This window comes from Melanotaenia boesemani, chromosome 20 (assembly GCF_017639745.1).
Source record: "Melanotaenia boesemani isolate fMelBoe1 chromosome 20, fMelBoe1.pri, whole genome shotgun sequence".
Classification (NCBI taxonomy): domain Eukaryota; kingdom Metazoa; phylum Chordata; class Actinopteri; order Atheriniformes; family Melanotaeniidae; genus Melanotaenia; species Melanotaenia boesemani.
The window spans coordinates 12670773-12695808 of NC_055701.1; the positions used below are offsets into that span (position 1 = coordinate 12670773).

General features: G+C 41.3%; 1 protein-coding gene across 2 annotated transcripts in view; it reads left to right on the plus strand.

Annotated features, from left to right (window-relative positions):
- Positions 1–25036, plus strand: part of kif26ab (kinesin family member 26Ab) — a 65326-nt gene that overhangs the window by 2561 nt on the left and 37729 nt on the right. For both annotated transcript variants that reach the window (XM_041972525.1, XM_041972526.1), the window contains exon 3: positions 22209–22676. In XM_041972525.1, the coding sequence (XP_041828459.1) occupies positions 22209–22676 (468 nt within the window). The remainder of the gene's footprint in view (positions 1–22208; positions 22677–25036) is intronic.

The window sequence follows — 25036 nt, forward strand, 5'->3', positions numbered from 1 at the left end:
CCAGCCTCTCACGTTGGAGACTGAGGAGGAAGTCAAGTCCCAGTCGGCCTTTGCTGTGCATTGAGAGTGTTCCTGTATGGCTGCTTCTACAATTCCCACCACTGTTAAATATAGGCCCCAGGACCACTTTTGTTGTGGTGGGTTGGGCTTGCCCTTGGGTCCCTACCCCTTTGTTGTCCCGATTTTAGAGGGAGAGTCTCAAAGTCAGATTGGATTACACCACTTCAAGGTTCACCTCTAAGCCCACACCATCTGATGTTCATACAAGAACATGCATAAATGGGACAAAGGGGCATTTCTGTAGCACCTGGGTTGCGTATGTGTGGTCTGATCTTTGTAGGAGGTTCTGAGCATATCAGATCTATATTCAGGTATCAGGTAGGTCCACCCTGTAAACACATTTTGACTTCCCCTAATTGGTATTATCTACACTGGGACCTAACCTACCCTGTTTTGTGTGGAATCCTTCAGCAACTCTTTGTGACCATCACCAGGTGCTCTGTTTGGAAGAATGACATGAAGACCTCCCCTTTACCCTTTATTTTGCACTTGTTGACGGCTAAATTGCATCTTAATTCCGGGGTAGCAACCAGTGATGGCAGGTTACGGTTATTGTACCAAGGTTATGGTATGGGTTTCTCCAGCTGAAGCATAATAAATCCATTGTCTATCTGAGGCTGAGCTGCTCACCTGTTGGGCCTCGTAGGATGGATGCAGTTATGGTTGGTTGCTTCCAAATTACTTCCTCCATGGAAGTCATAAGGCCAGAAGGGTTATTCAGGTAAACCTGTTGACGTGTCTGGGATCCCACTACCTGCTAGAGTTTGGGCCAGTCGGTGTTTGTCATGGAAAAAAAATTAGACTGTTTACCCGAGGTCACACTTCCCCTCCCTCCTCATCCGTCTGAAATCGCGTTTTTGTAAAAAGGAAGTCAGCTTAGACCCCAGACATCCCTTTCCCTCACCCTGCAAGCAGACTTATTGTTTGAATACAGTAGTAATAGCAAGCAGATGTAAATTCAAGGAAGAGTGTTTGGGTAGGGTGAATGTGCTTTCAAACATGAAGCGTACTAGAGGGAATGTTGACTTTTCACACACTCTGAAGCCTCCCAGACAGTTTCTCTGTTTTCCTGTTTGGGTCTGAAGAAACATGCTTACAGTGTGATCCACAAGAAAGTTGGGAAAGTGAGGCCTCACCCCTCCTGTCTGTGCTACAGTGCAACTATGTGGTAAAGAGTCCAGTATTGGACATGGACAATGGCAGCAGTGCAGGGATGTTTTTGCTCATAGACTACAGGTTCAGCATTAAAAACTACTCTAAATTTAGGCACTTTTTTTCTTTTGTACAGTAAAAGTCAAACGTTTGGACACACTTTCCCTTTAGATTTAACAACAAAGTGTGCCCAAACTTTTTGACTGATAGTGTGTATTGAGCCCATAGACTTTCAGCTACAACTGTGGTTTTTGATGTTTTGAAAATTATTAAAAAACATATCCTTCACTACATGCTTTATGCACACTATTTGCAATTCTCTGTCATTATACCTATTATATGATATTTTACTGAGTGGCTCAGCTTAAATTAACTTTGCTGTAATCATGTCCTTGAGCTACTATTCCTGCATATAAGCACATTTTATGTTCGCAAGACAGTAGTTGTCAAAAAAAAAACAGGAAAAAAACCCTTTTGTAAAAGGACAGGTAGAGACAGGAAAGACAACCTCCAGACTTGATTTAATCAAGGGAATTCACAGACTTAATTTGCATAATTAAAACCTGCAATAATAAGTCTTCAATAGTAAATGATAGTCTGGATTCAATAATTGTAGACTCTCCTTATTGTGGCTGGACACAGCGGTTAAGTGAGGTGCGATTTGAAGAAAGACTCTTGCTGAAGTCTCCACTTAAAAGAAACCAGTTAGCTCTTTACTGTAATTTGAGGATCTGTCAGCAATCGCTGCAAACTGACAGGAGCTGGATTACATCCAGCTTCAACTCGTAAACACTGTTTCATCAAAATATGACATGAAAGGATAGTTAATATTAAGCTAAAGAGCTAGTGGTTTGGAGTTGTTGCAACCTGTAAGTAATAGGCAGTTTAAGAGGGTATGAAGTGGGATGCCAGCTCTCTTGTTAGCAAGATGATCAAGATTTACACACCTGAATCAAAAGACTGGCTCGTTACCAGGCCTCTGCAGAGCTGAATGACATGCAGATGACATCTGATTTAAGTGTGTTGGAGAAGGGTTGCATCTGAAAGTTGCAGGATGGTTGATCTCGAGGACAGAACTTGGGCACCCCTGATTTACACCCTTGATAACATGCAACCCTATGCGTATGTGTCTATATGTGTGTGTGACCACTTGCTGGTGGTGCAGGAACACAGGGGCAATGCAATTAGGTCATCGCCCTGTAAAAAAAATCCAAATCACTCAGCCTCTAAGGACTGTAATTCCTGATCTGGGCCAAGCTGGGACAGATCAGGCTCTTTAGTAACAGATAGCACAAAAAACCTAATATCCATTCAGTTTGAAAGGGTTGACTTTATGTGTATTTACTGAGCCATGAGAGATGACATTTAGAGATTAGGAGCCTAAAAAAAAAACAAAACAAAACAAAACAACAAAAAAAACAGATTATGTTAATTGAATTTGAATAAAGGTACAGATGCAGCTTAAAGCCCTAAAATGAAAATATTAGATTTCTTGTTTACATTGCTTGTCTGTGCAAAACTATAATATTGAGATGTTGCGGTGTTATAGAGGGTTCCAGTTGTGTGTGTTTGTAGTGATAGAATTAAACTTTGGAGTGTGGAAGCATTTGAATTATTTTCAATTTCCAAGCTGTAACACTGAGTACACTGCAGAGACTTTAGATCAGTGATAACATCAGCAGCTCTGACTCACTCATAAATACTGAGGCCTATGAATATACAAGCAGCACCAGACCTTGTAAACTCAATTACTGCACTGACTGATTAACAGAGAATGTCTTGCAGGCCTGTGAAATGTTGGAGACTTAGATTAGGTCTAAGTTGAGGTCAGCTATGACCAGACCTCACCTTTCCTGTGGCCTTTGCATGGTGTAAACAGAGAGACTGTCTGCGGAGCAGGCTACTACAGCCATCAAGGTTTAGTGAGCACTGAATCAACTGCGATCTCACTGATAGAGAGCAAGCCCTCCTCCAGCTAATCATGGCTAGCATGCAATCACTGCAGATATATGCCCAATGTGTCCAGGCTTATTATGGATGGCGTGCATGAGTGTGACTACCAATGTAGCTGCACAAATTAATTTATAACACAAGGACTTTTGCCAGTTTTGTCATGTTGAAATTCATGAATTATGGGAACAGTAATTCTCACAAAGGACTCATTAGGATTCGTGTTGAATTTGTTTCTGCTTTGTTCCTCATTTGACCCTTGATCCATTCAAAGCACAGACTTGTTGATGAGTCCATGTAAGTGTTGCAAATCAGGTTTTGTTTCATAAGGCTGAGGGAAAGTAGATAAATCAACCTGAGTTAACTGTGTTTGGCGTATGTGAAATAACCCTTTATTTTGGTAATGTGATTGTACATGAATCCAGTGTATTGAGTGTATGCTTTTAGTCTGCTTTCTAATGCACCCCATGTATCTTTACCCACCCACTTATTTGTGTAATTGTCATGGGAGAAGTGGGGCAGAGAGTTCACTTGCCATGTCTAAATAGCCAGTAATATTGGTTTGTTGATGTATATTACAAGGAAATGTAAGAGAAATGGGGTAAGTCTGGTTCTAATGTACCAGTCTGGGGGAGCAGTTCTTCTTTTCCTGTTCACCTCTGACCTTCCAGTCAGTTTTCCCAGCCTGTGAGCATTTCAGGAGGCGACCTGGGCTGAAACAGGTGTACACTGGCAGATTCGCTGTGCGAGAGCAAGCCACAAGACAGTGACTGACAGATGGATGGAAAAATAGAGACTGCGTGAAAAACCCTTCTGGTTGTGAAACTTGAGCTGACGTAAAGCTAAAACAGAGCATGACCATATTATTCTATTCACCTTTAAGCACCTGAGCCCCCAAGGCTTTCTGTCCTGTGTGTGTGTGCCAGTGTGCTCAGTAGTGCGTTTCACTGCAGAGAACCTGTGTGGAGATGAGAAACGAGACTGGAAAAGAGAGGAGACTCTGGGTCGAGCTGTGCTCTCGCCTTATCCCTGCATGCAGTGTGACTTCTGCTTTATGGCATGTGGCTAAATTAAACTGTAGAGCAATAATCTGGTGCCAAGTGGTGCAGAGACCACAGACATCAGTCATTGAGCTACTGTGCTTAACTGTACTAGTATCAGCAGCTTCAGAGATTTATTTATTCTCGTTGAAGGGGAGGGATGTGTATTAATATTGTTGAGATCCACCTACCATTTTGTTTAGACCCCAAAACGTTTGTTTTTCTGAATGTAAAGTGTATTGTTAGCCATTTGTACTATTTCCACTGTTGAAATATCAAAATGATACCAACTGAGACACTGTTACATGAAACTAAAGTAGTCCACCCTTCCATTCAACTATAGCAGCAAGCATTATTGAGCTTATATTTCATCTTCTCTATTACTGAGGTTTCCAGTGCAACCAGAACCCTTTAAATTTGGACAGTGGAACAACTCAGTCCTTGTTAAGGAAGTGCAAAAAGTTTCCCACTTAGTTCCTCCTCTCAGATTTTTGCTGTGGTCCTGCTTTTGCAGTGCTTTCTCTGGTCACAGACCTCATTTTTGAACCTCCAGGCAGCTCTGGAATGCAGGCCAAATCTTCAGTGTGTCTGCAGCAGTTTCATTTTACATGTTTAATTTGGTGAGCAGAAAAGTGAATCAACCCCAGTCGTTGCCGATTGCTCCACTACTTATTGCAATTGCAATGGTAAATTGCTAAGCCAGTGCAGGTAATGGGTTTGTGGTGAGTAGATTCAATGGCTGATGGGTTTAGATGGTAAGAAACCTGCAGGAGGGCTGGCGCTCATCCCCTTTCATCAAGAGGACAGTACAGGGATCTGTTAGAGGAGGATTCTGCACCTTGGAGGAGCAGAGCAGAGTCCACCGTGGACAAGATTAAACAAGCGCTGACTGAGACTTCTCAGCAGATGGCCACTAACACACGTACACACTTACAGGCACATGCATAGATTTACCAGAATTCGTCCTCATTTGACCATCTGGCCCTTTCTGCTGCAGTTGGATGCCACTATAATGTTCACAGAAAGTGCCCCAGATGTTCCCACAGTTACCTGTCAGGGTGAGCAAAGCTATTTAGAGCCGCTTAGAGCTGGAAATTTACTCTGCCACCTTCAGTCCTTGTAAAGGTTACTGCACCTCCCTTAAGCATAAAAAATGTACAGTCAGCCTATCTTTACCTGATAGTCTATTAACTATCCAGCAAAGTTAAATTGTGGGGCAAAGTGTGGTGCTGAGAGGACCAAACTACATGGCTAACTTACAAAGGATAACAGGGAAAGCAAAAAGTTACTAAAAAAAACTTTATTTAGTTTATAATAAACTTTTATTAAGTTTCTTAGTATAAATTGGCCTGTTATTGTTAACAAGAATTCTTGCACAACTCTTTAAATGAAAGCTTGTAGTTTCGAGATTCAGACAACACCTATATTCCTTCACTGTTTCTCAATTGTAGCCTGTTTGAAAAATGATTACCACACATAATAACACTTGTCTACATGGGTTTGCTGCTATTTGGTGAAGGATCATGTGTTACAAAGAACTGAACTAAAATGAAACAATGGATCTGCAGTGTAGGCTGACAGAGCGATGTGTTATGGCACAACGCAGGTCTGCAGAGCATGAGAACCAAGCAACAAAAGGCAGAAATGTCACTGAACAAAGAACACAAACACAACAACAAGTGTAACCACTGAGAATAATCAGTTTTCCTTCTGACTTCAGGGTAAACCACATGTATGCTTATATGTGACTGCGTGTGTGCGTGCTCGTTTCCTCTCGCTCAGCACCATATGTCATGGTGAAGTGAGACGTGCACAATCCAGTAGACTGCAGTTCATTATTGAGTCTGATTCAGAGTACTGGAAGGACATAGTTGTTGAGATAAATTTTCAACATGGTACACAGACACTGAGAAGCACTGAGTTGAAGGTAATCTCCTGCTGGCTCCATAAAATGTACTCAATTGACAGCAGGCCTTGTGGTTGCAGACAAATCGTCTGGCTTATAGCAATGTGCTGAAAGATAATTCCAGCCCTGTGTATCATTGCCACGACGGATATGCAGACAGTAAACTTTGGGCATGGCTCCCTTCCACATAGCAAACAGTTGATCGGTTGAGTGTGTTGCCTGAGTTGGACTTGAATTTAGCTTGTTTGCTTTACTCTTCTGGCAGATGCTATTAAAGCTCTCACCTGCTGGTCAGAAAGTTGTCAGTAATTGATTGGCCTTAGATTAAAAATATATCTAAGGACATGTAAATGATGCTATATTACTCATTTTCATGTGACCATATGATTAATTGTAACTCAGTTTGTTATACATTTAACTTGGTCAAAGACACCTTTTTAAATCTCAGCAGTTATGTTTCGATGTGAGGCAACTGGATGTGGTTTAACATTTCTTTCGTTTCATTTTAGTGGAGCCCCTCCCTGACCAACAGTTGTAAACTGGTTCTGGTTTGCAGCTGCTGTTTAAGTGCACCAGAATGCTTTCATGTCATATTTCTCCATTTGTATCTGGGTGACATAATGCATGTGTCTCCCTATGATTCTATATGTGTTTGTGTAATAGTAGATGGATTGAGTTGGGAATGGTAAACAGGTTGTGTTAACCCATCTCTCTGGACTTCCCACCTAAGCTTTGGGCTATTCTTTATCGTCATGGGCTCATTCAGATGCGTATATAGTGCTCCATAAATCCTGATGCAGTGTGAAAATACCAGTCAAAGTTCATGCCGCTCATGTTCATTTCATGCTTGAGCGTCCAGCTCCTTGAGCGAGGATGAGTGTGTGTATTGATGTTGTTTGAATGTGTGTGTAAGTACCAAATAGAAAAGAAAGACAAATCACATTCAGAGTCCTTCCATCCTTTCCATTTTTGTGCAGGATTCATTTATCTTTTTAATCTTAACCGCTACCAATTTATGATTGTATTATTACAGTAAGGGTTTTGTCCTCATTCCAGCACTCAGTTCTGGTGGTGGTCTAGTTAATGGAAAATGTGCCTGACCGCTACCTTTATTCATTACTGTGCCTTGCTTTAGTCTGAATCTGATCAGTCTCTGGCTTCATGCAGCGTTGCTGTGTTTTGCTCCTAGTTTGATGTTGCTTATTTAAGCCCCTAAATGCTTGATACAAGCAAGAATATAATCACATTATCAAACATTATTCATTATATATATATATATATATATATATATATATATATATAAATATATATATATATACCATCCAGAATAAGAGAGCGAAGTGTGTTGGTCATTTTTCTTTCTTTATTAAATGACTTGACAAAACAATCTGTCTGCTGACATTTCAAAGGAAATGGCACAGCCCTGTTTTCTGCAGAATGGCAGCAAAGTTGCTTTTACTTCAACTGAAAAGAAAATTGTGGCACAGAATTTCTCAACAGGCGCAACTCAGAAAAGGTCAGCGGCAGCTGTATAGATTTTCATAATGGATTTTTACCAGAAACGTCAATAAAGCCACAGTGGGTATGTTATTTCTCTGTGATTGGCACCCAAGGTCTTTTTAAGCAGACTGGCACACTTTTATACCTTTATAGTATCCTTTAAAGGAGCAAAGGGAAAAATGGAATGTGTTATTTATACTTTTGCATTGCTTCCAACAACAGGACCATAAATATATATGTACAGTTTGCAGATGGTGTAGTAAAGTAAGCAGTACAGTATACTTTCAGAACTCACCCTTTTGGTGTTTTTCCTATTTTGTTGCCTTACAATCTGCAATCAAAATAGACATCTGGGAGGTCTTTTTTTGTTTGTTTTATACAAAATACCAACAAACCTAGAGGATGCAAAACATTTTTTATTATGAAGCAAACAGAAAGTAAACAAAAAAAGCTAAACAAAAGATTTTAGCATGAATAACTTTTCAACCTCGTCCTCTCTTTTTATATAGTGAGTGTAACTTTAAGCTGCCTAAGCTTTAAGATTTTTGCACTTCAGTGCCCCCTAACAAAGAATAACTCAGCATCTGTCTTGCATCCTGTCTCTTCTCTGAGCTCTCATTAGCCAGTAAAAGTCAGTCCTCTGCTGACTCTTACCTCTTGCTCTGTCACTTCAAACAAATTAGAAGCACAGAGTCTGAAGCAGTAGATGGCATCCACAGCACTCCTAGTGTGGAAATTCTGATCCAAGCTACTTGGAAGGAGTCCATGAGACAATCTGATGCAGAAGTGAAACAGAATATGGACTTGGATATGTTTTTTTTGTCCAAATGCCCACTCAAGGGTCACTGCTATTCACTGAATAAACCAAATTGAGATAATTAGATTTGTATTCAAGTAACAGAATTCTACTGCCTTGAAACAGCTGATGCTTGTGGAGTAAACTATCCCTTCCTTCTCTCTGATGGGCTGACTCCCATTAATAGATCTGTCCTTTATGCTTCTCCTCTTGTTACTGCCGCTGCATTTTATGATGTCACTCTCTTTGCTGAAGAGCTCTGGGTTGGTTTATCTCCTTCGTGTGTGTCGGGCACTTAAACTTAAACCCCTCTGTTTACGAGTCCCAAACTGCCTCTTCAGTCTGTGTTTGTTACTCAGTTTGCCATTGCTTGTAAAAGATGAGCCATCCTGCTTGTGCAGACCCCCAGCTAAGCGCACAACTCCCATGCTGAGTGTGAGAACAAACTTGCAAAACAGTGTGTAAAATTAGTGGGTATATGTGCAGGTTTATCCGTAAAACTTGTCTTTTGACTTTCCTTTCTGACAACATCCATCCTCTGAATGCTGCTTTCTAAACTAATTAGATGTAGTTAGATTGCCTCACAATTACATATTTGTTTGGTGTTGCTTTCTATCGGTATTTTGTTCCTACATGTTGATGTTTTTGTTTGAAATAGTCCTTATTAATGGTGGCCATTTCAGGCACTCATTTTCAATTTGCCACAGGCTGTTTGCAACTCTTCTCCCTGGTGCTTCTCTCATATGCATTTAAATCAACACAATAGATTGGAGCAGTTGTTTACTGCTCTAAATTTATGCATCAAACAAAAACATTGCTGGAATGCCTTTGAACATGTTCGTGCAACACGGAAATGCTGTCCCTCCACAGATACCCAGCAAAAAGGAGGGAAGCTCTTGGGGAGCACACCTGTGCTTGTGGCCTTGGTGAATTCCTGCTAAGTTTTTACTGTTCAGAACAAGACTGGATGCTGTGTTCAGCCCTCTGATCCTTTACTCTGTCCAGCTCACCTCCCCCACTTTGTGGTCTCAATGAGCAGCAACCCAGCAGCTCATAGTGGCAGATGTTTGGGTCAAAACATCTGTTACTGCAGAGTACAAGATCAAGATGGCATTATACCATGGCTAAACATTCACCTTGAGTTATGTTTAGAACAATCACCCGGCTGATGAAGCCATTGTTTCATCTTCTTGTTAACAGACAATGTGATGAATGCTACCAGAATTTTCTGGTATTTATTGATTCCCTCTTCTTGTAAAAAGTTCAATGTAGCATCAGGCAGCTAAAAGACGACCCCAAAGCATGATCCATCCACTCGTGTGCTTGTGCTTAAAGTTTATTTTGACCCTGAGAGCGGTTGAGAGGATGTGTTTCCAAAATGCATCTGACTTGGTTAAATACTTCTTTGCAAATTTCTTATTACAAATTTAGTGGCGAAGAAGATAATGTTTTTTTATTATGATGACACATCTAAAAGTGTTTTTAAGTCAAAAGAGGACTTGGATTTGGTCTTCCAGCTGTTTCACAAATTGATCTTCACTTGTCAACTTGATTTTTGTCAACAGATACAATATTTAATTTCTTAATGATATTACAAACTGGGTTTCACGTTTCACGTTTAGTGAATTTAGCTAATACAACAGCTGCAGATTGTTGGAATTATTTGAGTGAGCAATGAGTGAGCATTTACGAAGTATAGACATTTGGATTAAGTGACCTTTCAATAACTGTGCACAAGTCCTGTCATAAAAGAAAAAGAATAGTAATTTAATGTCTGAGGCATTTGAAAATGTAGCTTGAGGGCTCCAAACTCCTGGGGTACCCAAACTTTTGCATGATGCTCTTTTAAGCTTTTATCTACATGAAAATGTAATCCATGTGATATACAACATAAATCATCCTTTTGTCATAAATTCACTTGGCTTGAAATATTCATTTTAGAGCTTGGATGCACAAAAACCTTGATTCTTTCCTCTTGTTTCCTTTTTCTTCTGCTTCTTCTGACTTCTCTGCCTCTGTCCACAAACAGGTAAATACATTTCTGCACATTTGCATTCAGTGTTTCTTCCCATGTGTTCACCACTGTCACACGGTCATTACCACATCCCTGTAGCGAGACATCGCCCCTTCCTCCCCTTTCTGTCCATCCACTGACCCCTCGGCCTGCCCTCATCCCACGCTGGGCATTTATGTCTTCATCTCTTTGTGAGAAAGAAGCTGTTGTGGCTGCAGAGTCCAATGGAGGGGTGAAACCAGAGCACACTTGAACTCCCACAGAAGCGGTCACTGGAGACCAAATCTGAACTCAGTTTGACCTGGCTATACCTGACATACATGCAGTGACTTTATGCATTTTCTCTCTTTCTTTAGTACACAGTTACATGTACACAACTCAGATGTAGTGTTTTTAGCAGAAGTTGGTTCCCATAGTAGGCTGCAGTCCAGAATAAGATTCCTGCTTGAGTTGTTAAGTTAAAGAGGGTGCTGTAAAAGCACTACAGTAGTTATGGAAAGTCATCATGGTGCTGTGTGGATGGAGGGCTCAAGGCTCCTCAGCAGCTAAACAATGCTTAATTAGCTCATAAACAAAGACTAGTGGGGGATCAGAGAGGGCAAAGTGTCCCATTTCTTTGAGCTTCACTCACCATCAACAAAGCCTTCTCTAATGGCCCCGTTACTCCACTTGTTGTGTCTCACTACGGTGTGCTTCCTGACAACATAAAAGGCACACATTCCAAAAAACGCCTTGGACCCGAGACAGTAGCCGTCCACACCTCCCTGTGCTTTCAAAGCCTTCTGACTCTACTGGCCCAGCTTTCTTCTCCCTGCTAGATATTGACATTGCGGCTCTGCTCGCCTCAGCAGTATATGTTTGGCTCCCTGTGGCGACCGCTGCAGCTTTCATCTTTCCTTTTTCAGACTTGCATCCGTGACTCTGGTGGTCTGTTTTATTGTGTTCCTTTGTGTGACGCTGTGCTGGCATGCTGCTGGGAGTCTGTGAGGATGTACACAGGAGAGTGCACCAGGCATTAGAGAGGTTGTTAATTTTTTTTTTTAGTTTTTGGAGGACAGGTGCAAATGTGCTGTTCGAGCCAGGTGTGTTTGCTTGGTGCACCATTGCGCATCACAGCAGCTTGGTGTCTATGCTTTTACTGCACAGCCACTGTGTGTTTTTTTTTTTTTTTTTAAATGAAAGGACACAAGGCCCTCGAAGGAAAACAGGCATCCACTGCAACACGAGGACAGCATGGCAGCAGGTCGGAGGCAATCTCTGCTTGTTTGTGCGACTATGTTATCATCTCCTGTTTCCTGTCAAAACAGGAAAAGACAGGGGCGAAAATGGAGGCGTAGGAAAGTGCTGCCTTGATGTGTGTTGGCTGGAGGTCCAGCTCTGCCTGACAGTGACCCTCCCAGCCAGGAAAAACAGACCCATTCTGGGTGTAACCCGCAGAGGGATACTTCATGGTGTTATTTTTATCACTTTCGCAAAGCACAGCAAGAGATGCTTTTCCCAGCTGTTGACACAGGTCTGGATCATTTTTTTTTTTTGTATCCAAAACAGTCCAACAGGTCTGAGAGACATCCCATCTGACTGTGTCCGTTTGGCTGGCAGCCTCACATGGCTGTGGTGTCTGTTTAGGAAGGGAAATCCTTTTTGACGTTTTGTTAATCATGAAAGTGAGACACTCCTTTTCTTTGGATGATCCTTGAACCTCAATCACAATGCCTTTTCCGCCAGGCTGGAGTTGTCAAGTAATTTTATCCATCCATCACACATATTTTTTAATTCTTTACGGGATGGCATGCACACGTACATGCACAGTGGACATTTAAAGGGTGCAATTATGAGGAAATTCCAGGCAGTAGAATTGACAATCACAATGGCTAAAGTGTGGGTTATTACTAATGGCATGGCATGCAAACCCTCCAGCATCTGGCCAGCTTACTGGCTGGTGAAACATGAAAACTACTTTTTGCTTAGAATCACTGCTTAAAAAAAAAAAAAAAAAAAAAAAAAAAAAAAAAGAATCACTGCTTAAAACTGTGATTTGCTCTGGTAAAAATCCAAGAGTTTGAAGGCAGAGCTAATTTTAGCTCTTTATGAAGGAGCTTCTCCCTTAAGAATGTTATTCTGATCAGATGAACAAAGCAAGCTTTTCCGTTTTTGTCTTCCCAGAACTTTGTGTGCATATTAAGACTTACGTCACTACAGCCGTGATGTTGGACAACAGGAAATACAACCAGTGCTTCAGAAACTGAGCATAAACTGACTGAGCCTGAGCATGAGACCAAACAAGCAAACAACAGCAGAAGCTCCTTCAGCACATAGCCTCTGGATCGGCAGCAATGGTCTTCTCCTTTCTTCGAGACCCAGATTAAGATGTAGCATGTACTCTCTTACTGAGGTCGATGCCATCAGCAGGGAGGTCGAAGTTCATTTGTCTTTTTTGACAGACCTTCAGGTGGTGTTCCAGGTCTTTGGCAGAAGGCCACGCCAATTTTGACCTCCATGAGTCACACAATTAACCACCCTTTGACCCCTCAGTACCCAAATCAAACCCTAAGCGTGGTCTGGGCATGCTTTCGCATCCCTAAAACTACTTTACGCATGACTCTGTGAGTGTGTGTGTGAGACTCAGAAAAGGCACTGATGTGACGTATGATTCAGTCTTACATGGTGTAATTGCTCTGTGCACTTTATTAAAGTAAGAATAAAGGCAATTGGAGCCATGCGTAAAATTTACACCATAAACTCATCATCATTTGCTTCTTCTCATGAATATATAGAAGACCCATTATTCTGTATCTCTGCAGCAGACCTTCAACCCTTCCCTAAATGAGTCTGTGTTTCTCATGCTCCTAAATGCAGTCAAAGGGCATCACTCAGGGCTTATGGAGACACATTGACTCACATGAATGCCACTGTACCCTTGAGCTAAAGGTATAAATCTCATTACAGACTCAAGCTCTCCATTTTCACTTTGTTTGACATCTCCTATCCTGTTGCTCTGCAGCATGCAGTGCAGCTATGAACCTTCAGATTTGTCCTAGTTGCTTGATTCTCCATCAAACTTAATTCCTCCACTCTTTCTGAAATTGTTGTTACTTTTTATGTAAGCTGGCAGAAAGCTTCCCAAAGAATGTGAGGAGCACAATTCAACTCAAGAACCGCCAGACAGTCAAAGTTATCTTCTGAATTTGTGAAATGAATTGACAGCAGTAATGTCCAGTTTTGTATCTTGTATATTGTTGTATATATTGTTGCAGATCCTATGGTTAGACTGTTTTCTGAGATAGTGATTTGTCCAATATGTTTACTCATCCACAGATTCATAAAAACAGGTAGATGACTTACAAACTGGTTTACTCTATAATGCATATTTTAGCAATGCCTCTTTTAAATTTTATTAAATTTGTCAAGTAATATAACAAAAATGCATCTCATTTAACTTTACTGCAACTTAAGGTCTAAGAAGATACAGCTAGATATAATGTTAAACTTTGTTTTTCACACCATTAAAGTGAAAAACCCAACAGAAAGATATAAAATCTGCCTTCCTCTCAGCAGCTCATTTGAATTTAAAGTAAAATGGTTGGAGAAGCTTTTTGTTGCGGTCCACAAAGCTATTTGCAGGATGATATTGTTCCTTAAAGACAAAGTGGCAAAATGTGCATGTGGAGAAATTTTGATAAGCTAAGCATTTTCAAGGATAGTAATTGAAAATCCAGCAGACTCAATAAGTAGATTAGTGTGTTCTATTCTCCACCGAGATAGTTCAGCCTACTTCCTTATCTAGCTGAGATTCATCTGAATATGTCTAGACATCTAAATTAGCAAGAAAAAAATAGATACTGGTTAGTGCTTATCTTGCTGTGTTTTTCTGTCAGTCCTCTCACCATCTGCCAGTGACAGGTTCTCATAAACAGACAACAGTTTCCATTAATACAGCCTCTTCTGGCTGAAAGCCCTGGGCTGATGTTTTCTATTTCTATTATTAGTGATAATTGTGCTCACAGAGAAGTCATTGGCATGCTAATGACATCTTTCATGATAAATTATAATTCCCCAGCTCTGCTGTACCTACATCAGGATGCTGCACCAGACTGATTCCGCCTCTCGCAACTTTGCTGCGCCATTGTTCTTCAGACACGCAGCAGCTTTGTGGGACACAATGCATGTCAGTAAGTGACATAATGCTCGGCATTGAGAGAGGATGGGACAGGGATGCTCCCCTCATATCAGGATTTAGCATATGAACGCTGTTGAGGAGCCAAAATATGGGGCTAACCTTTGGCTTGTTCTATGGTCCCTATACTTTTGTGATGCTCACCGGTTAGCCTGTAGCTTGCATATCTGCACTGGCACAGGGGCCAATAAGTGAAAATTGAGACATGCTCAACAATAACGACTAACTGTGCCTCATTATGTGCCTTCTCCCCACACGCTGGATCTACAGTCAGGCTGACTTCATGTGGAGGGATAGAGTGGGAGGGGTAACTGAGGCTCAGAAAACACTCAGGAGCAGAATATGTGAATATTTATCCATACAGTGGCAGCATGCCAGAATAATTACTGTACTGTCCATTGCAGGGAGGAGTGGACATAATAATTGCTGCAGGATACTCAACATAACACCTTGTCATCACTTACTGTACCAATTTATTTTCACGTCTACAATCATATTTGTATTTTTTTCATACAGTGGAGGAAGGATGAGTTGTTTGCAATGACATGAAATGAAGTGCATGCAAATTGTTTTACACATGTGCTGCATTAAATATAAAAAATACTTGTTAAATAATCTAAATATGATTAATATGATTTCATGTTATAGCTCTATAAAGACTGTTTCACTTTATGCGGAATAGGGGTTGTTAATGGGGCACTGTATGTAATTACTGTTGGAGCATGAGTAACTCCCATTGCACATTTCTTTGATAATTACTCACTCTGTCTTTGGCTGCTCACTGCTGTCATGCTTTACCCACCAATGGAGATTAGTTGCCGTAAACTTTTGGCAGATTTGATTTTTTTCTCCAAATGAACTGCAGGGAACTGTGAGCAATGCTATTCCCATTCAAAATGCCCTCCCCCAGAGCCAACTGCAGTGGCTGCAGCTCAGTGGAAATGGAGGTGGCTGTCATCACTGCTTATAGGCTGAAAAGTGCTCTGACATACAAGTGAAGTAGCGGTGCAGAACTGTTGTATTGGGATCATGTGCTCTGTGGTGAGTGTTTTAGAGTAGGCACTTGGGCAAAAATAAATCTTTCAACAAGCTCTAGTGAATAGTTGGGAACACTAATTACAGTTGTAATGTATGGAATAATGTTGGAAAAAATACTTCAACCCATAAATCCTCAGTTTTAGCTTTCAAATCTAAGTGGCCATTGTTTGAATTGTGCATATTAATCTTTGTTCGCCACAAGCCTTCCAACGTCTGTGTGTACCAGATGATTTTTAATCCTTTTCACCTCCCTTTAATCCCCCCATCTTTTCTTCCTCCCCTCTGTCCTTGCTTTCACCTGCAGTTTACAACAACACCTGGCTCCTGTTTCTCCAGCTTGCCTGTTGAATTTTTCATTATGTACTAATTTTGGTTTGATTCCACAGGCAAACCTGATTAAAAAAAAAGAAAGGAACTACCTTGAGAGCATCTATGAGCCAAAAATGAACCATTTTAATTAGAAGTGCACAATCACTGTTGCAAGTACACATAAACACAATTCACCGCGTCTCTGGTGAGGACAGCATAGCAAGCAACCTTGCTGCAACCAGACTCACTTTGCTGCAGAAACGAGCAGAGAAGTAGAAAATATTTAATCCTTCTGGTTTATCTTTTCAGTTTTTCATGAATGAGATAACTTCTGTTCCCTTTTTGTAAAACATAGTTTAATCTCTCAGATCAACCTGATATTGAGATGAAGTAACAATCATTTGCCACATGTCCTGATGAATGATTTTTTTTGGCATGTGATAAAGACTCCACCAGTGGTGGACCAAGCCTGAGCCTTACAGCAGTTTGACCCCAGCCAAGGCTGATGAAAGCTTGATGGATCTTGAGTTGAGACAGCGAAGGCAGCCTTGCGTCTGCAAAGAAGGAGAAAGACATTGGAAAATCTGTCTAAACAGTCTGAAAGGGGCTTGTTTTCTTTATGTGAGTGAGTGAACAGGAAAAGGTAATTAACTGGCCATGTGGTGAAAGGCTAGAGTGATGGATGGGTGTGGTGTAAAGAGACAACCACATAAGAGTAACAAACATGCATACACACAATTTCCTTCTTATGTAAATACCAGTTTAATGAATCTGTTATATAATTACACTTTTATGGAAACATCTATGAAAGTTGTCAGTGAGGAGCTAAAGGCGCTTACTAATAATTGATTCAACTGCATGGAGTAGTGACACATTGTTAGGTGAATGGTTGCAAGGTAGTTTGGCAAATAGTCATGAATGAGCACATCTGAGTGTATCTGTGTTTAACCTGAAGGTCAAGAAGATCCATGACCTTTTTATTTTCGATAGACACAGACATCTGTGTCAGTTGATGTCATGGGAAGCTGTAGGTTACACTGAGATGTATCACAGGTACTGAAACAAAATAATATTTCACCTCCAACCTTATCAAGATATTCAAGGAAAGGTCACAGCTGAATTTAGGAGAGTCTCTGTACACTCATTCTAACAGCAGATTCCCCGTGTCACAGTGATATGCAGACAGGTGGTGTTAAAGTCTCACAGGAGGTAAAACCTATTTGCATTTTCTGTCAGCAGTTCACTGACAGTTTAAAGAGACCAAAAGTACTAAATCACACAGTTTGTCATCAGTCTTTAAGCTCCTCTTCAACAGATGCCCGATACAGTGTGATTTAGATGTTCATTTAGAGTAAGAATGACACAAAAAACCACTGCTCTTTTCCAAACAAGGTAATCTGTTTGATCTAAAACAAGGGGAAGTTTGCTCATTGTGATATGCTGTTTATGTTGTGTATCGACAATTTGTCTAACTTATCTTTCTCACAAGAATGTAATCAAGTTGCTAAGTTAAATTAAAGGATATTGGCATATGATATAAATTGTAGTTTTTTCAGCATGGTAACTGGAACATGATTTTCTTGTAGTTCACAGAAGTTGTTGAGTTTAAAATATATGAAATAATAAGTGAATCAGGGACAAAGAGGGCCACAACTTTTTTCAGATGAGAAGTGAATCAATTTTGTTGCCGTGTCTGTCACAAAAGCTTAAGCTCAATAAAAAGGAAGAGAGTCTGAATGTAGCTTCATTTAGACAAAAGTCAAATTTTTACATTTGCAGATGCAGCAGAGATATTTCACCTTTATTTGATGGAATCCTATTGTGCTCCAATAAAATCCTCAAAGAGTGGCAAAAAAATGAAGCAGCCAACGTTTATACTCACATCCACAGCCGATGAATGAACTCAACTGCATTGGTGTGTTCTTTTTGTCTGAGGCAGCATATTCAGGTGGGTAATGACAGTCTTTCTTGTGTTTCTGAAGATACCATTGCCTTGTTTGGAGAAAGTCTTATTGCAGGTTTGTTTAATCTTGTCAAGTCAGCAGACAAGGCAAACATCTGTTTGATGTGATTTGTTGAACCGTCACATTTTGTGTTCAACCAAAGGCGTTCCCACAGTTAAATAGCATGCTAGTGTGACATCCTGAGTCATTGTCCTCTCTGCCTCCAAGCAGGCAGTGGTTAAATTTAATGGTCTGTATCCCAGATCTGCTGCGGCACTAAAAAGCTCTACCTGATATCTAATCAGTGGTACAGGCCTTCCAGCTTTCGGCTAATTCAGGGAATCTGAGAGTCAGCGGGTTTGGGGAGCGGGTCAGAGAAGTGGTGTTGGTAGGGAGAGTTGAGAAGGAACAGGGGACTGAGGGGGATTATACCTCTGGATGTGTTGCTTTTATCCTGGGAATGTAATCTGCCTTAATGCCCTGTGCTCACCCGGGGCAAGGCCAGCAGCTGTGCTCGTTTTTCTCTGACTTGGCTGTCAGAATAAGCCGAGCTACCTGTGGGAAAGCAGGCCTGCTGCAAGCTCTTGTTCTCACTCTGGGACCTGAACTATTGGGGTCCTGTGGTTTATTGGGGGTCAGTCTGTTTGAGACTTATGGAGGAGGTTGTGCAGTTTGGGTCAAGACTCTCTCAGGTTAAGTAAACAGAGATAGCTCTATCACATGAAGCAGAAGGAGGGAAAGTTAAGAGCTGAGAGATTCAGCATCCGCTGTGTGGTCTTGACTTTACAAGAAATGCAGTTAGTGGAAAGTACTTAAGAATTGTGTGATGTGTAAACAGGACTGGTGCTGGTGAGAGGACATATATAAAGCAGCGTGGTGTTGCACTGACTCATTTTGAGAAATGTTTTTATCCCACTAAAACAATAAAACAGAATCCTTCAGAAGGGAAAGGAAGGAAGTGAAGAGTAAGTGAGCAATTAAATTTTAAAGCCTGGAGATAAGTTGTCTAATGAACACTTGCATAAACAAACTCTGGACTGTGGGATATCTGATGTCTTACTGTAACTTTAGGACTGATGCTGGACAAATTGCTCCATGAGTGATGTTAGAAAAAAAAAAAAAAAAATCAGACACAACCAAATTCAACATTGTAGATATGAGCTGACAAGCTGTTGGCTACATTATATCAGAACTTTTCATTTTATTTCTTTCTCGGTATGAATGCATGGTGATAAAATTTCAATTCATTTTTCTTTTTATCTCGACTGCAGAGGGTCATGTGGAGGTTTTATCCTTGAGAAATATGTGTTGGGCTGAACTGGAAGAAAAATAGTTTCCCAGAGTATTTTACTTTCAATGGAGCGTGCCTAAAAGTGTTTCGGCCAGTCAGGGGCCTCATGCAATTCAAATCACTGTGACCTTCCCGTGATTTAAGTCAGCTTGCTATATCTGGTCCAGTGCTCCACACCAGAGGTGTATCAAACACTAAATGAGGAAACCGTTGGATGGTGGTTTGCTTTGCCTGGTTAGACAGAAGGTGAGCTGACAAGACAAGGTAAATGAGGTGTGATTTGAGGAAAAAAACCTGTGTGACTTCTCCCGGCTCTGTTTGCACACTAAGGAGACACAGGAGGGAAATCATGCACATCTCTCTCCCTGTCCCCTCATCCATAAGTGGTTACGGCTGAGCTTGTTTCCATCGGCCTCTGGGCATGGGCTGTCTGTGATGACACTCTCCATCAACCCAGAGAGATCGTCGGCTTGGTGGCTCATCTCGCTGCTGCTGCTGCCCTGGTTTTCATCACAGTTAGTGTGAGAGACAAAGACAAACTTCAGTCTCTAAGGGCTGTGAAGGGTTCATTCCAGAAGCAGGGTTTCTCTCTCCAGCATGCTCAGCACACCTCTTTCCATAATAAGGCCACAGCATCTGACTACATTTGTCCCCAGAGTTTAATAAAGAACAGCACTGACAGGCAGTAAACCAATACAACCACCCACAAGCCTCCAGGCAAGGGCCACAACCCTGGCCTCCTCCTCCCACTTCTCTCATCCTACAGTTTAACACTCTTCATGGATAAACCACGGGTTGAAATCAACACCAGGTCCCACTTGAACAATGGCTGAGAAGCCCTGCAGTAGCTCCACTCAGTGGGAATGCTTTGGACGCTTGGATTTTGATGATGGCATGCATTATATACTCCTCTGAAGCATGCTACTCTTCACATTTATTTGCACCTGTCAGTAATAGATCAAAAAGATAATAAAAGAAACAATATGGCTTCAGAGCTGGAAGCACTCATGCATCATATGGTTCATGTCTTCCACTTTATGCTTATGCATAAGCTCTCAAGCAGTTATCTTGAACGTGATAGCATGAACATATGGGTAAAGTGTTTAAGTTTACAGCAGCACATTGACTCTTCAGTCGGCTTTATTGTGTTCACTTGAGATATTTTTACAACCAGACCTGCATTTGCTGGCCTTTCTGTGAAATATGTACCACTCTTGATGCCCTTTCCGCTTCTATCCACATCTCCACCATGTCCTTCATTTTGATCACATCCTTCTCCTCAACATCATCATCCTCATCATAAGTGCCATCATCCACAATATGCCTCCTGGCCCTGACCCTTTACTCACTCCACTGGGCGTAAAGCTTACAGACAGCTTTACAGGAGAAGCCTACTCTCTAACCTCCAGAAGCCAAACTGAATAGCAGATGGGCTCAGCTTTGTGTGTCGTTTTATTACACCCCCTAAATCAACGCCTAACAATGCATGAAGAGGGAGAGGGGCATTGATTTCTTCCATGTACCAGTGCCCCGAGTGGGTAAGGAGTGGTCGGAAGGTAAAGGGTGAAGGGGTGGAGTAGACTGGTGATGACTTTTCTTCAATTTCCTGCATAGGAAGCGCATACACGAAGCGAGGCCAGACTGTGAAAATAACAGCCAGTGGTGTTTTTTTCAGCTCAGTCTCACATTTCATTCCCAATTTGTCACAGACTGTTTCATCTTCTTTTACTGGAACTGCCCAGGTTTGTGCATACATACCCTCACTGAGCCTAACTGAGACTTCACAGATCCAGGATCATTTTACAAAAGTTCTGTCAGGCTTATATCATGTTTATACTCTACGCTTTTTATATTTAAATCCCTCATTGGGACATATAGTACCATAGCAGCTTTTCCCTGCCCAGGCCCATTGAGTAAAACTTAGCTGGAGTTTAAGAGTATGACAAATGCAATGCTGACATGTCGATTATTTCTTGTAAGGCTGCAGTAAAGTTGCGTGATCGTTCTGTTAATGTTGTGGGTGTTTGCAGAGAAAGGTAATCTAAAAGCCTGAGTATTGAGCTGCTTTCAAAGGGAGTTGATTTAAGGCCCCTTGGCCTGCCTCTTTGGTCTCTCCGCCTGTCAGGTTAGCTGTGTTAAGTGGAACTGCATTTCAGTAGTGGATTGTTGTTTTTCCTGCTGCTTCACTCCTCCTGATCACCTCGGAGGTTCTGCGGAGCAAAGGTCTCATAAACATTTATGTGCGGGCTGTGAGCTCCTGTCTTTGGCCACAACTCCACCGGGCAGACGCTGATAGTGCCCCTTTATGCCTCTTAAGAGACCAGATTATCTTTGTGTGTGAGTATGTGTGTTTGTGTTTGTTTCCCCAAAACAGGCAAAAAGTTATGTTCCTCCTTCACTTATGATTTGAATAGTTCAATGACAGCTCTGTGTGTCTCCAGCTTCCTGGAAGAGCTTGTTATTTTCACATTTGGTGGTTTATCATATGTTTTCACACTGGGACACTTATCATATGCAAATTATATAGCTTTGGGCTCTGGCGTTCCCTCAGCTGTCATTTTCTTTTCTTACCCTTTCTAAGCAGAGATGGACACACTAGGGTGTCTTATTGAAGATGAAGAGAGGACAAAACTCCATTGGATGTTATCTCTAAAAGCAGTATGGGCTAATATCGTCTCATTTGTCTAAAACTTAGCAAAGTAAATAAAAACATTTTACTTTTCATGTTTTTTCTATTTGTTCTCAGATTTCCAGCAGACACTGGGTAATCAGTGCATGCCTCATGAAAGTTATTAGCAGTCTTAAGCTGCATGCAGGCAAAGCAGCTCAATCTAAACAAACAACAAAGAGGAAATGGTTTAAGCAGAGAATGATGGTCCCAGAGGGCGGTCAAGGACCACACCGTTTGCAGACCACTAACATACAGGAATTCTTTGCAACAGAGCAGATTTGAGATATGCATCAAATCATTAGGTTTCATTCATAATATTTAAGTTTCCTGACTTAAATCAGCTTCTTGTATCTTTTCTCTGCAGGACCCTGGATATGCAACCTTCCTGTTCGAGCAGCTTCAGATACCTGGAAATCGTGAACCTGGCTGTTGCCAGGTGTGCTCCACACCTCTCCATCAACTGAGGCAGGAGGCCTTGCAGACACTCCGCACACCTGCCATTACCATCAGCTCAGACATGGAAGCCTTGCCCACCACATCTTTTTTACCTCAGCCTTCTAGATTCACTGTGTCGTCCTCCAGCGCCCACTCCAAGCAGTTATCAAAAAGCCAGCCCACCACCCGCTCTGTTCTGTCTCTTGGGGAGCGACACAGGGTACCAGGCTGGTCCCAGAGTCCCGCTACCTCAGGGCCCAAGACCAGTGTACAGGTGACAGTAGCAGGAGGACAACTCAGTGGATCCCTCAGCACCGTCACTATCCAGGCACAACAGTACCTTGAGGGCATGTGGAGCATCTCCAGAGTCAACAACTTTCTTCCTCAGCCTAAACATGTATGTGCCTGTTTTTTTCTTTATTTTTAGAATAAAAGTAGTCGAAGTTTTCAATGCATGTAATATAACTGATCTATTAAAAGCATTATCTGGTAATGTTAAATCAAACTATTAAAGGTTCATCATATGCAAGGAAAGAAATGTGACAGAAATCAGGAAATCAACTATAAAGGATAAATTTATAACCCATTATATAAATAATTGAACACAATCATCAAAAATTAACAATAAAATTGCCCCCCCCCCCAACCCCCCCTCCCCCTTGTTTTCAGCATCAGGTGGTAGTACTCATTAGATCAGGTCAATACAAATCTTCAATTTCCTTTTTAGAAGACAAAGCCTTAAAGAGAATTTGTGAGTCAGAGCTCTGCAGGAGAGCTGCTCTCTTATTCCTTAGTAGTCAAGAAACCTGACTGATCTGAGGTCAGAGGTCATCTCAAAAGTAATCTGCTGACCTCCTCCTCAAGGGCATTTCAGATGACCACCCTATAGCCTCCCCGTAACTCTTAACTCGTGCTGGCTCAAGCAGTAGTCCTTGTTTTGTTTGATGTCTTAGGGAAGTGGAAGGATTTTGTCCTTGATGTCTTGGGAGCTGCTGCAGCTTTACGTGGTTTATTTGTGTAATAGACAGTTTTACAATAGAAGAAGTAGGTTTTGACAGTGATGACTAGTGTCTCAGAGCCTATTTATGACTACTGATATGAAGGTGTTTGGGTTTACTGATAGGTTTCTTCCTGCAATGATGGGGATATCTGGCCTGAGTGACAAACCTCTGTGACATTCTACAGCAGCTAAACAATCTACAGATCAAACAACATGTGCTAACAACATCTGATGCTCTTAATGCTCTTGCATTTATTGGATTTGTACGCTGCAAATTTAGCTAGTTCTGTTTTTAGTGTTTTGATAACTGGAGTGTGTGTTGCAAGTCTTTGCTGGGTTATTCCCTCTTTCTACTTGAAAAATTGAAGACAGATTTTCGCTCCTCCTTTAACGTCAACAACTGCCTGTAGAGATGGTTTATAGGAGGCCATCAAAAGCTTTTAACTGCATGTTCACATTCTCGTCCAAATCAAACGGCCTGGCACAGACGGGAGAGGCTGACTTGTGTTCTCCATCTATGTGTATAAAAGCAATTAGAGGCTCTTGGAGCAGGGATCAGTTGTTTAAAGCTTGTAGCTAAAGCTGGGGCCTCAGATGGGGAGAAATGTCCCTTCAGGACATTAAGTAACAAACATTGCAGAAATAGTGTTTTTTTCTCAAGTTAGTTTCTTTTATTAAAACCAGACCCTTCAGAATGACAAAAACCCACACAACTACAGAACTGAAAGGCACAAGCTTTAATTCACCATTCCCTCATGGATTCTGTGTTAGGAGTGTGTGCACTGTGTTTGCTGCTGACAAAAACAGAGCAATGAACTGTGTGTGTGTTACACATAAATCCTTCAGAGTGTAAACCAGAAGGTCGCTGATGCTCCTTCACACATCCCATTAAAGAGCACCTTGACTTTCCCATTTGGGAGAAAGCTCTGCTTTACATCTGGAGTTATGTTTGATGCATCTTCAAAGTAGTCTTGTTCCACTTTTCATAATTGGTTGACACTTGTTTAAATTGGGGGTGGTTAGAATTGTCATTTCCCAGAATAAAAGGTTCCTGTTTTGAACCACAGCTGGAGATTTTCTGTGTGGCGTTTCCATGTTCTGTCTGTTACTGTTACTGGAAATTCTTACTGTAACTGGCAGTAGGTGTAAGCAGGCTTGATTACCTCTGTGCATTCACTTTATGATGGAGTGGTGAGCTGTCCAGGGTGTATTTCAACTAATATCAGCTGAAAATGTCTCCAGCTCTAATTGTCCTGCACAGGATGAAACTAGTATAGTTAAGTTGCTTTAAAAAATTGCGCAGCTATAAATTGGGCACAAAAATTTACTTTAATGTATGTCTGTTCAGGCTGTGCATTTATATCTGACATGAATTAAACAATTACAAGTCGGCTGCCCTATGTAAAGGTGTAAATGCAGTCCAAACGGGTTGATGATGGGATTGCTCAGAACTATTGCAGAATAAGTCTGGACCACATGTGGCCAGTTTTCTTGTATAAAAAAACTACCCTGCATTTAATAATCCTACACCAGTTTGAATACCTTTAGCTATTGTTCTGCTTGTTTAGTATAATTGCACGTTTGGATAATCATTAGGTCTAGATTTTACTTTGGGATAATTAACAGTCCTGTGTAGGACTCTTTGCAAATGGAAATAACGAAGACACATTCTTATGCCAGATGCTAGCTGACATTAAAGCTGTCTATGTATGCTCTAATCAGCCTGGACACATGTTTGTGCCAGGCCTAAACAGTTG